Genomic DNA, 13,285 nt, shown 5'->3' with positions numbered 1-13,285 from the left:
GACCAACGATAGAGCAAAGCAATAATTTCAGTAGTAATAACGGTATTTTTTCGTACATTAAAAATGTCATGTTAACTTACGGTAATTATCATGCAGTGCTTCTTTTAGATTAATTTTATTAATTATCATAATCTAGTAGGAAATTTATTCAATATTTACTTAACTGCTTAAATTTTAAGAGAGTTTGATCGCGTGTTAAAGTGAGAAATGGATGCTAGGATATTTTTAAAAATTTCTAAATTACTTATAATGCCAGATATGGCAAAGAAAAATCACCTCATGGCGTGGTACCCAACACGGCTAAAATATAGAATAAGCACAATTACTTCCACGAAGAAACATCACTTTAGAGGCATATATTAATATAATTACACTCAAATTTCATCAGCTTTCTAATATCAAATTACTGAAAGACTTGTAAAATAAGTGTTTAAGTACATAACTTACTATATACAGTACTATTGGAATACTTTCGTAATTATTTAAAAAACCTTTAATTTGGCTTCAAAGGCTATAATATATTTATATTCTGCCTTTAAAATTCAATAATGATAAAGAATTACTGGTAATTTTAAATTTAATATGTTATTGATGATATCTTGTTTCTATTCTCGATCTTTTCGCGGTTTTAATACACATTTGCTCGTTCCGCTATCCTTAGATATGTTTACAATGTAATTAGGGTATATTTTATTCCGTAAGGAAGTATGCAGGTAGTTGTTCATTTCTTATGGGATTTAGCCACCATAATAGAAATATGGTAAAATTCAACGGGTATGATGATCGATCAATATTATCTACATTTGCGAAATTTAGAAATTACTTTCCACGATAAATCGATGTATGACGGTATTATGTCGACGACGCTTTCTTTGTATAAAAAATTCAAGGCATGATAGAACTAGTTGCCTGAATCGTTTATCGCGCTTGTAAAAGATGATTGGGTTGATAGCGTTACCAGTGTAGCTGACGAATAGAAAACCAAACTGTAATTGTATAATTTCAGGTTGGTATAGGAAAAAATTAATAATCATCGAGATTGTGTATGGTATGTAGGTAACCAAATAGGATATAAAGATAAGAGCCAAGGTTTCTGTTAGTTTTAATTCTTGTTTACTAACTTCTGGAGATCGAGATGAACTTGCTGCGCTACTTTTAGAACTATCATTGCTAACTGAAGTTCGTAACATTTGCGATGATCCTTTCCCATGCTTACATTTTCGTAGTCGCTTTAATTTTTTCGAAGAATTTCCATTTTCGTTGGCAGCTTCAGGATGTATTTGATTAAAACTGTTGTTGGAGTGCCTAGCCAAGCGTCTTCGACTTTCTCTAACGGCAAGATATATCGAGGTATAACACATTATCATAATTAATGTCGGTATAATTATACCAAAAGAGGAAAGGAAGAAGAAATAGGACTTATACTTCAAATCTTGGGTAATAAAATAAATGGAAAAGCATACACCAATATCACGAAAGTAGGTGTATTTACCCCAAAACCCAATAACTGGTGGCAATACTATTACAAATGGTATGACCCAAATGATCAAAGTGATTATAAAATAGCTTCTTTTATCTTTAATCCATGATGATTTCTTAGGCTGAACAACGACAACATATCTCGCTACTGCTATTGCTGCCATTGAATAGATATTGACGACTCCAGCATATAATGGTGCAGCTTTCCCTAATCGACACCTCCAAGAATTTTCGGTGTAGATCGGTATATCACCAATGGTTATCCTGATAAGATCAGGCATAAATATGCAGCAGCTTGATTCATGAATTGGAAGAGCATCAAAAATTCCGTATATGAAAAAAGTGAAATTAATAAATTATTAAAATTGAATTTTATTCATGACTAAATGGTTGAGTAAAAGCAGTGTATATTATTTGTTTAGGAAATCATGATGAAATCAAACACTTGATATTACAGGATTCAAATATCAATTTTGTATCCATAAAAATGGTAAATATGAAAGGTTAAATCTAACAGAATTATTTTGAAATAATTGTTTTAACTGAACAAACGCTGTGCTTTTTACTTTAGAGTATCGATTTGCTGCTAGTATCATCTAAAAGTAAATCTTATATAAAAAAATCCCTTTCACTCCTGTCTGCAAATGATTTATTTGTTAAGGGAATAAGAGATCGTTTGGCATCTACCGATATCATAATTTTCCATGTGGAATAGGCTAAAATCTGATGTAAAATAAATTTTGAAAATACTGTATAAGATATTCCCCCATTTTATGAAGATGGTATAACAAGATTTTCTGCAAAGAAATAAATCAGCATAATGATGAATGCTGATCATATAGGGTATATGCGGTAAGTATTGTACTTTGTGTAAATCTATGATAGATGCTACTATGGTAACAAAAATGAGCTATCTTTGTTGTCCTATAAATAAATAAATGCATTTGTACTGATAATTTCAGTTATGCTATTGATTAGGCTCTATTTTTACATTTCCTTTAATTTGCTATTTATACGATTCAATAGTGAACAATAACTTAGTAAAATTTAAAGTTTGCGAAAATATCTTCTAATATTATTTAGAACATATTTTTACATTTGTATTTGTTTGTGTTGTAAACTCTATCGGCATATTTAAGCTTTTTAAGAAGAAAACTTAAAGTAGATAATGTTATTTAAAATCAAAATAAACAGAATGATATTTCCAACTAAGTAGTCTAAGATATTAAAGATTAGAATGACGACGGTACTTATCGATATTTATTTATCATAAAGTAAATACACTTTATCCCTGGTAGTATGACTAATTTAGGACTGTAATGAAAAATTTTTAACTTGGAATTATGGACCTGAAGATGTGGATTCAAAAATAGTTGAAAGTTACGTCTTGAGGTTTAGCCAGAAAAAGCTATTTACTTAATGGCGCTCCGGCATATACACTCGCGAAAATTACGATATTCAGAGCTTAATTTTGTAGCCATAGGCAATTATAATACTTAATCCTTAGCACGTATAAGAGGTAAACTTCCTTTATTTATTATAGACCATCAACATTCCAAAGTTACAATATCAAATGTTGAATAGTTAATTGCTGAATAAATACTAGATATAAAATCTCCTGGGGTACTAATATCTCATTATTTATTCCCACGACTTTAGCCTAGTAAGGACATTGCAACGTGAATTATATTTAAATAAATATAACTGTTGCAGTAGAAATTTGTTGTTTAAGGATTAACCTCATATTTTTAAAAACCCTTTAAAATATGGCTGTAAATGGAGCTATCATGCAATTTCGACAAATTGTAAATGCTGCGATTAAAACTTGATTGTTTTCGCTTATTAATATCGCTCCTTCATACCCACTAATATAGAATTATGTAGTCTCCATAATAGATCTTAGAAAGGATATTGCCCGGATGATGCTTTTAAAGGCTTAGTGTGTCACAAACTCCCGTGTGACAAGATAACGTTGTGATCGAATCTACGATCTCGCAATAATTCGTACTCCTTCGATTTACGTTATACTTCTAACCTTAGGAACTAAGAACTAACTTTTATTAATTTGTCCAATCGTTTAAATAGATTTTATCTACAAGCTTTTACACACCTCTTAGAATACTGCTAATCCAACTATAGATATAAATGACCTTTAACACATCACAATTTAAATCGTACCGTCTACAATCTATATCTGGTTACGTACTCCTCGGCTTACAATATCATTGTAGCCGCAAAGCATGTACTAATTTGGTACGGTGAGTTAGTACCGTGACATAGTGTTACCTATGCAGTACTTTAAAGTAGCTTAGAATTTATTAGCATAGAATTATACCAAATTGGTTGCAAACGTAATAGCAACTTGCAGAGTATAAGACCGTATAATCTATTGCAAAATGGTGCTTTTAAGTCGTTTTTCGTATCGTAGAAATTATGTGACATCTTTATAGGTATTAATGATTTTACTGATTTTATTTATTTACAGAGAGAGATATTCTCTTGGATTTTGTTGATAAATTTACTACATGTTATGCTATCAATATGACTTTGATAAAACAGTGAGAAGGGTTAATTAACAAATTTTGGGTAATCTTTAGAGATGCATGAAGCAAAAGTTAATTATTATTTCTCTTACCTTAAAAAGCAATAAAGGAAATCAGAACTTGCTAAATTCAAAACCAAGACATCTTTCATTCGTAATCGCCTTGAACCTTTCTTTGCAATATGTATAAAAATTAATGCATTCCCTGGAATGCCAACGCTGGAAAGAATAGCTTGCATAATTATAGATATCATAGCGAATGTCGGAGTAAAACCGGTGCGATATGTGATATTCATTGCAAAATTATATCGTCTCCACGATTAATTAATTGTTCGGCGAAATTTAAGTTGTTAATAATGTTACCTCTTGAAGATAAAATGTGTGATAATGATTGTATGCCCTTAATGTGTATAATATTTATTGTATTCGTTAGTTTAAAGAGCAACTCTTAAACAATCACAGGAAAAAGTGACACTGGTAGTCTATCAACAATAGCATTACGCATTTAGCAACATTTTCATTTTATCATAGAAGTTTCATTATGACCAATGGGAGGAACTATAATTAGTGAATCATATGCCTACAATCACCAATAACTATTATGCAGAACGTATTCATGAGGGCTATTAACATAAAGATTGAAATTACTTTTACACTTGTATTGCATCTTTTATATTTGTTGTTAGTATATTAATATTAGTTTACTCTTTTAACTCAAGTAACTATTATTGACGTCTATATTTTCTTCGGAATCGGTAATTTTTAGATTTTCTATATAGGTATTTTGAAGAAATTTTAGTTATCTGCATTGACATACTGAATTCTAGCCACCTTTCAATCGGTAATCCATTAAATTTTTTAATTTGCATTATTTACAACCCTTTCTGAAATTTCAATATCATGATGTCATTATTATCAGCGTAACAATTGTTTTCAGAATTTATGGATCAAGTAAAAATTTAATATTGATCTATTGACTTTTAGTTTTAGGAAATTAAGGTATAATCAAAACAGTGATTCAAATACTCTCAGCTATTAAGTTGCAATTCATGTAAATTACATTCGATTTCATGGATATTATCGCTAAATCCAATCCGAAAACATAGTTTCTAATCGTTACAATATGAATTGTAAAATAATTGATAATATACTATCGGATGTTTGCATACCTAAGATAAATTAAAGTAATTGACTGTATTGGAATAACTTAGCATAATGCTACACTGTAAGCCGATACTTGGAGAGTATTATTGTATAATTATTTCCACTACCTTAGGATAAATGCTAAACTTAATGTATTGATCATGTGTCAGTAATTCATCAGTTGACAATTTACGTAAGACATCCGCAACGAGAAAAATGGAAATTAGGATATTATCCCTATACATTGTTAAATATCCAAGGAAAGGAAATTATGTTAAAGCTGGAATTGTGTAATCTGTCTTAATCAGTTACAGTTGCCCTCTTTTAAGAACAATATAGTGTATGTTTAAAGATGATATTTAAATAACCATATTTTCTTCAATTTCTTTAACAAATTTCATATGCTAGACACAATAGATGGATAAAGATGATTTTATTAACCTTATTTGTAGTAACTGATAAATACTTGACAGATAATGTTGTCTGGTTATCATCGTAGCTTATTATTTGAAGCTATACAATTATTTTGTTATCTATTATTGTTATGTTGGAAAAGTAGATGAAAAAATTTAATTTGATAGATATACTGATTCTATTGATATGCCAAGATAGTAAAATAAAAGTTTTGAGCAAGACAATATAATTGTTACCATCTGGTTTCTTATTCTATTTATCTATATACCATAATTAAATTGAACTGACTGCAACTAATAATAAACTGTATGCTTATTCTTTATAGTATAATGGTCAATACTCTAGGATACTAGTACCATCGCGAGATGTTGATGTTTTGATACTTTGCAATTTTTCGTACTAGTATTACTGAGCTAATAGAACCTATAATCTATAAGATCTAATCTATAGTATAATGCGTGTATAATATAATATAATATAATATAATAAGGTCTATAAGTAACGAAATCTTTAATATTTTGAATACCTTTTAATTGTAAAGCTACGAATCTGATTTGCGAAATATATAACCAGAAATCGCGGTAAATTTATCAACACTGCAAGAATTAAATTTATTGCACTTCAAACTTAAAGTCTAAAGTTAATAATAAAGGTTAGTCTCATAATCAATTTCTAATACGAATACGATGATAATTGTCGTTAACGTGAAATTTATCAAATGATACGGTCTCATTTTATTCTTATCTAGCTTCGCTCTAAATGTCTTACCATAATAATAATATTTATGAATATTTCAATTAATTTTATTTGTTATTTACACCTACGCATGAAATTCAATTTCATCAAGAATGCCTTCGAAAGCAAAATAGAACTTATTACTTATTTAGACCTTATGTTAAATTTATTCTATGCATGGATAAATTGATTCGATTTTTAGCGCTTATTCCAAGAAATATGTTGCATTTTCTTTACAAATTACTGTTACATTTATTCTTTAACAATATTATTGGATAAGGATGGTATTATAAATTGTTACTGATTATAAATACTTTACGCCAGGAATTTACAATATGATTTTACTCCAGATTGGGAAATAAAAAGATAAACAAACATCTTCATCATTTGGTTATCAACATTCAATTGGAGATGCTAGCTTTTTATCAGGAACTTTTGAGCTTTTTGAAGCTGTGTAGCTTACTGCTATAGAATCAGGATTTTTGATTAATTCTCTGGCCAGCTTAAACTTGGCAAACATCAATTTTAATGCTTGAAATAACGTTTTTGGTTTCTAGATTGAAATTTAGCAGTGTAAAATGAAAAAATGTCTAATTTTAGTATTAGTACGGCAATTTAAATATATTAGTGTTAATATATATTTAAGTCAGGATTGCAAGGCCTAAAAATTTTATAAATATCAAATTGNAGGTTCCAGATACCATACTTCAGTACAGCTAAAAAGCAGTTGATATTATATATGCATACTAGAGAAAGCAATGTATACCTAGTTTGCCTATTATAATTGAACTTTGCGTTATACAGTTACGGATAAATAGACTTTGATGGTAATATAAAGTTCTTTTAAGGAGCTAACTTTAAGAATTATATCAAAGACATTGTATCATATCAATTAATACTTACGTCGGGATCCATAGGATCAATACTTTGCCATAAAGCTATTATCCACTCGATCAAAAGAATCAAAAAGCTAGTTCCTGTTGCAAATAAAAGTAGCACAAAGACTCCATAGATGTGGCTGATATCAATCTCTTGATATTCTGCAAGGTTTTCGTTATTCTGACCGTTACCAATGCAAGTAACCTTAGTTTTATCGTACCTGATTGAAAATATATGGAATTTGCATGTGTTAATATAACTTTATAAAATTAAATCATATAAAATCGCTGCCTAACTTATGTGATATATTCTATTATGACCTTAGTACTCAGTAGTATTTACGAATATTTATAACTCGCGTAACTAATAAATAGATAGAAATAAATGATATCCAGTTATTTTTGAACTGATCCGGAAAATCTTTTTGCTTGAAACTTGTGGACAACAGATTATACGTGTATAAGAGTGTGGCTATTTGGCGATATTGCTGTATCTCTTACATATAATAATCAGGAGCGTTCCTTCTACGGGTATGTGTATTAGCAGTGATGTACCGTACTCGTGTTACTTCATAGCATAATACTACATATTAAATCCAATTTTTTTCCGACAACTTGGTTATCTGTGGCATCTATTCATTAAGATTTTCAGATCTCTTCATGATTTTATTTATTAATTAAATCAATCAATAGCGTGAATACGGTGCATTATAAGTTTTAAAAAAATGATAATAATGGATTTGAAGAATTTTTAAGACCGTCATACAGTATATGTCTAAGGATCTTACAATGAATGAATTACAATAGCTGATAAAATGACTTACCATTTTTTTATTCTATTTTCAATGAAACCATTTTGCCTTAATTTTAAAATAGCTACGCTAAACTCTTGCGTATAGGGTGATCCTTTTCTCAGCCCTAGTCCGTAGCCATCTTTATGGAATTCACCACCAACGGTCATAACATCGCAATGTATATTCTTATAATAGTTTAACAAAGCTGCGTCCCATAGAAAAGCGTAATTGCCTTCTTTAGCCTTTTGGACGCCTTGTTGAGTAGTGGGAACATTGGCCATATACGGAGCCATTTCATAATAAGGACTAAGACCAGTTTTGTGAAAGAAATTGTCAACGCTGCTTCCTTGAACAGTTCCATACTTTATTTTATTTTGAGTTGCAAGTTTTTGAATAGAATCGACGGCTGTCAAGAAAGTAAATAACGACTGCAATATTAGTATTTATCTCATCAATTTAGAAAATTTCTATCATTGACCGTAATAATCATTAGTGTCTATTGTAATAATATCTTCTTTAAGTAGCGTAAAGTATTTTAAGGTAGACGATGATAGAAGGTATAAAGGATTTTATTGAGATACAAGTTACAGGCTAACAATGATATGGTTGTTATAGACAAGGTATTTGAGATAGCAGGAATGTAGGAACTGACTAACGAGTTAGCGTACAAGGGTATTTATAGGTTTTAGATGGGATTGAGATAATGTCTTTATATGTATAGCATGTCGTCTATATGTAGTCATGATATCGTACATTATGAATGTAATACAATACAGTACTTAAGCGGTATATGATAAGTATTCGTATATTAGGATATTACTATACTAGGCATCTTCTATATAAGATCATAATGTTACATCTATATTTGGTTAGTAATTGTTTCAAATCTTTTCGGATCGCAAAGCTGGGGTATTGTATAGTTATATAAGCTGAAATACGATAATAGCATATTACTAGTTGCATAAAATAGTAATTTTAGGACAGAATCAATAAACAATTACGCTTTGCTGCTAAGTTAGAATTAATCTAGTAAATAAATTGATTTAAAACTACTTGGATTTCATCAATTAGTTTAATTTAATTAAAGCATCAAATAGTACTGTAACATAAAGTCTTTGTTATACTTATGCCTCTGAAATGAATCGGTTTTTCATCTCTAAAGTGTAAAATATTAACGTATCGGCCACCACCCACATTTTACATTTTATGCACGAACGGCTATTCTACGCTACATAATGTTTTACTGCATATTTGTCACAAACCAACTTCGTGACAAAGATAACGTAAAACAAATCTCTAAAATACTATAGTCTCCGGGATTCAGTATCCCTTAACTATCTCATAAGAATTTAGACGCCTTTGATTCTACGTTAAACTCAACTAGACAATTGAGAACTACTTTATTCAACTATCTGACGGGCTTATATACCCTTCTACAGCAGCTAACATTCACGCGTCATCTTGGTGAGAACATCTACTAACTAATTTTTCACATTCGGACTACAACATGTCCATTCACCGAATCATTTCAGTGCACATTACCGCACAGCATTAAATTTACTGTAACACATTTATAATTAGAGAGTAATTCCTATTGTAAGTAATCAGTTGTAATATATTATCACTTGTTACAGTGTTAAATACTGTATTACAGTAGAAATAACTATGTTAGGATAATTCTGTTAGACTATCCTTATTTAGTTAACTTCTAATTTGGATATACTGTGTTTTAATATAGCACTGACTTTTTATGACAGTGACACTTATACACATACTGAAATTAATAGTTATAATAGGGAATGCAAATCATCTACTTACAATTCGAATCATTGTGATTGTAATTTACTTATGGTAGACTGTAAATTATCATGGAAATGTTCCGTGATAGGACATATCGTAATCTGACTATTCTGTATTAGTCATTACATGTCTATATTCGTAAATACTGTTGTCTGCATTAAGGGAGCAGTAGCTAAAATTAATATCTAATTCAGCAAATGATTCCAATGTTAATTGTATTAACTATGACTCATGAACTATTGAGGAGTAGTATATAAATGCAGTATATCGTGAAATAAAGGGAATTCTCCAACTTAGTGTTTAACGTAAAATACGAGGCGTTTAAGTCTTTGTGTAGTCTGCTAGTACAGCAAAAGTGCTTGTGATAGTGCAGATATCGTTCCTTGATACGTGGTTCAAGGAATTGACTTATTGATCGTAGATTACGTTATCTTGTTGCAAAGCTGTTTTGTGACATCACTATATTATATTAACCAAATTTAGATAACTATTTCTTCACGGTAGTTCGTACCGTGACAATATTGTTTTTTACAATTTTAAACAGATTATTACTACTATAATTAGCTGAAATTACTACCGTATTAGGGCGTTATATATTATGGATGGAATACTAACAGCTGTATCTTAATTTTGTTGATTCTACGCTTCTGTTGGATTCGAATAAGCCTTATTTAATACTAAGATGTTAACTCATTTATCATAAATACTAGTACAAACTCCCGTCGCTTTGCTGACGGTTTACGATAACGTGCTCATTTAACAGATAGTATTGCCATTTGTCGTAGACCTGTCAGAGGTTCAGTAACTTTATACCGTGTACTAATTCATCTCTAAATATTTATAGAATCATTAGCTAGTACTAGTAATATAATTTAGAGAACTGCACTACCTTGCAATATTTATTAGTAGTTGTGGTGATGTATTTGAAATTGATTATATCGATTTTTGTAAAGTATCGCAGTTCTATTTGTATCAAAGGCATTTTGCGTAAAATAATTAACACCAAATTATCAGTTTTTCTATTTTATATACATTTAATGTTCAAGTCTAACTGGCACGGACAAAGACACTTAACCAAGTATATAGGTTAAGCCTGTATGCTATTTATTTATACTAATATAGGCGAACTGCCTTTGCTGTGAGCGTAGTAGTCGATAATTGTAATATAGTTAATGATTATTATCCCATAAAAACGTTATACTTGTAATAATAAGTTTAATAAATTACAATTAGCTACACCGCGCATCCTACGAACCAATCATCCATCCCCTTAAATTGTGTAGCCTAATTCCATATTGGCCAATGCTTAAATTAGTATTATTGCCAGTTATGTTTTATTTAATAAAGTTTGGCAAAGTGAAATAGATTATTTTAAAGAAAGATAAGAAATTGTTTATGGCTTTTATAAATATAAACAAAAGTACTCAAAAATATTTTTAGAAGATAGACCGCCTGAGCGTGTTAATGTTTCTGTGATTACAAAAAATCGAAAACTTTCGCTACTAATACATTTATGCTATAATTACTAGAGGTTTTCAGTATGATCTATTATTAAGTCAGATATGACTCGTAAATTTATCATCAAACATAAATTTTACCTGAATTTAGGCGATCAATAGTCAAAAAAGCAGCCAAGTTGGCAGTGTAAGTAGCAATAATAATACATGATGCTAACCACCAAAATCCGGTTATGATACGACCAGACAGAGCGTTTGGTGATTTGTTATGTCCTTGTTGAAGAAATGAAGATATAATATTCCACACTGAATTGCCCAAATTAGTTGAGTAAATGGTATCTCTGTAATAATTTTTCCATCTTAATTTATCAACTCTAGGTATGCTATTTCCACTATAGTCAGAATCATTTGCATGAAGAGGTAGGTGACGAACTGCTGATCCATATAAATCGAATGGGCTCAGATAACCCGTAGCATAGAAGATAACTCCAGTAAATATAAACGAACCAGCAATAAGCAGCCATACATTAAGTGTAAATGGAGCAAAGCATTGAAATATTGACGGTGGAAGTGACTTAGGCTTGGCGACTAGCATAGTTACACCCTGATCTAGAAATGGTTTAGTAAAATCAATGACATGAGAGCGACTAGCGGTAATAGAGAATGCGCCAGCAGCAATATCAGCTTTCTATAATGAAACGAATACAGATTGAATTAAGAGAACGATTTTGTAGAGTTAATACATGTGAATTTAAGTGAGATTCATATAACCTAGGCTTGTAATCATCTTTAAGCTACTTCAATATCTTAATATTAGATTATCTGAAATACAGACCTGGTCAATTATCTTTTTAACCATTCCAGTCCATTGATTTGTAGTTTCATTGACACTACCATAATTTCTGTCTTCAGTAAGAGACAATTTATATGTAAACTGCAGCATTTTACTTAATTCTACCAATAAATCTTTTACTATTCCTTCAAATCTATTGTTTCCATATAACTCGGACGAATTTATCAAGTTCATAAAAGGAGGATCCTGTTTAAGTATTTTAATGACGCGAAAAGAAGTGTAAGTTAAGGTTTATACCATTGGATTGATGACAACTTAAATGATTTTTTTGAAATTATGATATAGATCAAAGCAAAAATCAGTTGGCTCTGCCCGTATCGTTCTACCATGGACTACTAAAAAATTTTTTTCTAGTAGTCTATGGCTATGCCTATAAAGTAGCATTAACTTCTGAATATGCTAGTAAAAGGTGCTATAGAGATATTGTGGAGATTCTATATTTTCATTATATCGCATCATTTCCATTGATATTGAAAAGTTATTACTTACAATAGTAGTAACTATGGATAAATTGACTCCTTTTAACCCTGTACTGAGAATCGTCGGATCTAAATTGTGACCCATATACACAATTTTATTGATATCGATACTTGCACCAGAATCTTTTGACCATTTACCAATCTGCAATTGATCGCTAAATTAGTAAATCGCGGTGTTCATGTTTAAATATTATTCATATAATAAATTAATCATTCATTCTCATATACAGTTTTCCAGGTTTGATTGATTAAATTGACAATTTGAAATGATGGATTGATTGGAGAACCATTTATACCAAATTGTATCGGACCCGTTACTCCCGCTCCTACAGACTGTGTAACAAGATATTTGCGTATATATGCAAGAAAGTTACCACCTATAAGTTTTCATTAAAAATTTATCATATCGTATATATCTATATCAACGGTTAAGTCACTGTAATAGAATACTTTTATAAATTGCAATATTTTTTATTGGTTAATAATTCACATTCTAATTCTTTGTATGTACAGAACTGTATCTTGTAATATTTACGATTTATATCACAACCATTTGTGTCAAAACTATTAGCCTGTGATATCACTGTTGAACTTAATACTACATCATCGATCAATGATGAACATTTGCTTCAATACCGTTTTGATACTATGCATTAATAGATTTCCATTTGCCCAAGGAATTATTTTGTCGCATGACATCATTGTTGGCGC

At 30.2% G+C, this 13,285-nt stretch overlaps 2 protein-coding genes across 2 annotated transcripts; both read right to left on the bottom strand.

The window, feature by feature from the left end:
* Positions 1–812: 812 nt before the first annotated feature.
* On the bottom strand, positions 813–1,760 carry TRIADDRAFT_52294 (uncharacterized protein; the record flags this gene model as incomplete). The annotated part of the gene is made up of 1 exon (XM_002108096.1): positions 813–1,760. The coding sequence occupies one exon, from the start codon at positions 1,758–1,760 to the stop codon at positions 813–815; it is 948 nt and encodes a 315-aa protein (XP_002108132.1).
* Positions 1,761–8,011: 6,251 nt separating this feature from the next.
* On the bottom strand, positions 8,012–12,326 carry TRIADDRAFT_18943 (uncharacterized protein; the record flags this gene model as incomplete). The annotated part of the gene is made up of 4 exons (XM_002108095.1): positions 8,012–8,391; positions 11,384–11,581; positions 11,672–11,930; positions 12,078–12,326. Coding segments are annotated over 4 exons (1,086 nt in total), but the record flags the coding sequence as incomplete, so codon positions are not given.
* Positions 12,327–13,285: the final 959 nt, after the last annotated feature.

The sequence above is a fragment of the Trichoplax adhaerens genome, genomic scaffold, assembly GCF_000150275.1.
Source record: "Trichoplax adhaerens TRIADscaffold_1 genomic scaffold, whole genome shotgun sequence".
NCBI classification, from domain to species: Eukaryota; Metazoa; Placozoa; class Uniplacotomia; order Trichoplacea; family Trichoplacidae; genus Trichoplax; species Trichoplax adhaerens.
The sequence above is the reverse complement of the archived record's forward strand: the minus strand, read 5'-3'. Positions and strand labels throughout refer to the sequence as shown.